Source organism: Myotis davidii, unplaced genomic scaffold (assembly GCF_000327345.1).
Source record: "Myotis davidii unplaced genomic scaffold, ASM32734v1 scaffold14826, whole genome shotgun sequence".
NCBI classification, from domain to species: Eukaryota; Metazoa; Chordata; class Mammalia; order Chiroptera; family Vespertilionidae; genus Myotis; species Myotis davidii.
The window spans coordinates 3,176-4,425 of record NW_006296768.1 but is presented as its reverse complement, the minus strand read 5'-3'; the positions used below and the strand labels follow the sequence as shown (position 1 = coordinate 4,425).

Here is a 1,250-nt window from a genome sequence, read left to right as displayed (position 1 = left end):
CGTGTCCCAGTTCCTCCTCCTGGGGCTCCCCATTCCCCCAGGGCAGCAGGGCGTGATCTTCACCCTGTTCCTGGGCATGTACCTGACCACGGTGCTGGGCAACCTGCTCATCATCCTGCTCATCAGGCTGGACTCTCGCCTGCACACGCCCATGTACTTCTTCCTCAGCCACTTGGCCTTCTCTGACATCTCTCTCTCCTCTGTCACTGTCCCTAAGATGCTCATGAACATGCAGACTCGGCAACAATCCATCTCCTATGTGGGATGCATTTCTCAGTTGTATTTTTTCATGCTTTTTGCTGGTCTTGACAATTTTCTTCTGGCTGTGATGGCATATGACAGGTATGTAGCCATTTGTCACCCTCTGCACTATGCCACCATCATGAGGGATGGGCTGTGTGTTCTGCTGGTGGCTGGCTCCTGGAATCTCTCCTGTGGCCATGCCCTTTTGCACATACTCTTCTTGGTCAGACTGTCTTTCTGTGCTGACAATACCATCAGTCACTACTTCTGTGACCTCGCTGCACTCGTGAAGCTGAGCTCTTCAGACACCTTCCTCAATGAGCTGATCATATTAACTGAGGGAGGAATGATTTTCTTTTTGTGTTTTGGTGTTATTTTGGGTTCCTATATCCATATAGGGGCCATAATGCTGAGGGTCCCCTCCACTAAGAGACTCTATAAAGCCTTTTCTACCTGTGGCTCCCATCTCTCTGTGGTATCTTTATACTATGGGACATCTATAGGTGTTTACCTTTTCTCCTCATCATGGGGTTCCAAAGACATAATTGCTTCAGTCATGTATACAGTAGTTACCCCCATGCTGAACCCCTTCATCTACAGCCTGAGGAACAGAGATATCAAACAGGCCTTAGACATGTGTGTCAATAGGGTTAAGTTCTTTAAGCAGCAATCACTAGATCCTCCTGTTGCAGTCAGAGCACAGTGAGACATATCTCCTAAAATTATTGTATGGTTGACATCTGCATATAACTTTCATAGAATATACTTCCTGTCATATGTACAGTGTTTTTAATCTGTCATCTATGTTAAGTTTGCTACATGGATTGTTAATAATTCCTTATTCCAAATCAATGATTTTTCACATGCCCATCATCTTATAATATATATCCATAATCTTATGCAAAACATGTTGCATGATTATAACTGTGGTTTTGTCTCATTCTGTTTTGAGATATGTCACTTTTTGCTTATGCATTTTTAAAAATTTTATCACTTCATGGGCAAAG

At 43.8% G+C, this 1,250-nt stretch overlaps 1 protein-coding gene across 1 annotated transcript; it reads left to right on the top strand.

Annotated features, from left to right (window-relative positions):
- Window positions 1–4: 4 nt before the first annotated feature.
- On the top strand, window positions 5–949 carry LOC102773179 (olfactory receptor 1J4; the record flags this gene model as incomplete). The annotated part of the gene is made up of 1 exon (XM_006772491.1): window positions 5–949. A coding segment is annotated over one exon (945 nt), but the record flags the coding sequence as incomplete, so codon positions are not given.
- Window positions 950–1,250: the final 301 nt, after the last annotated feature.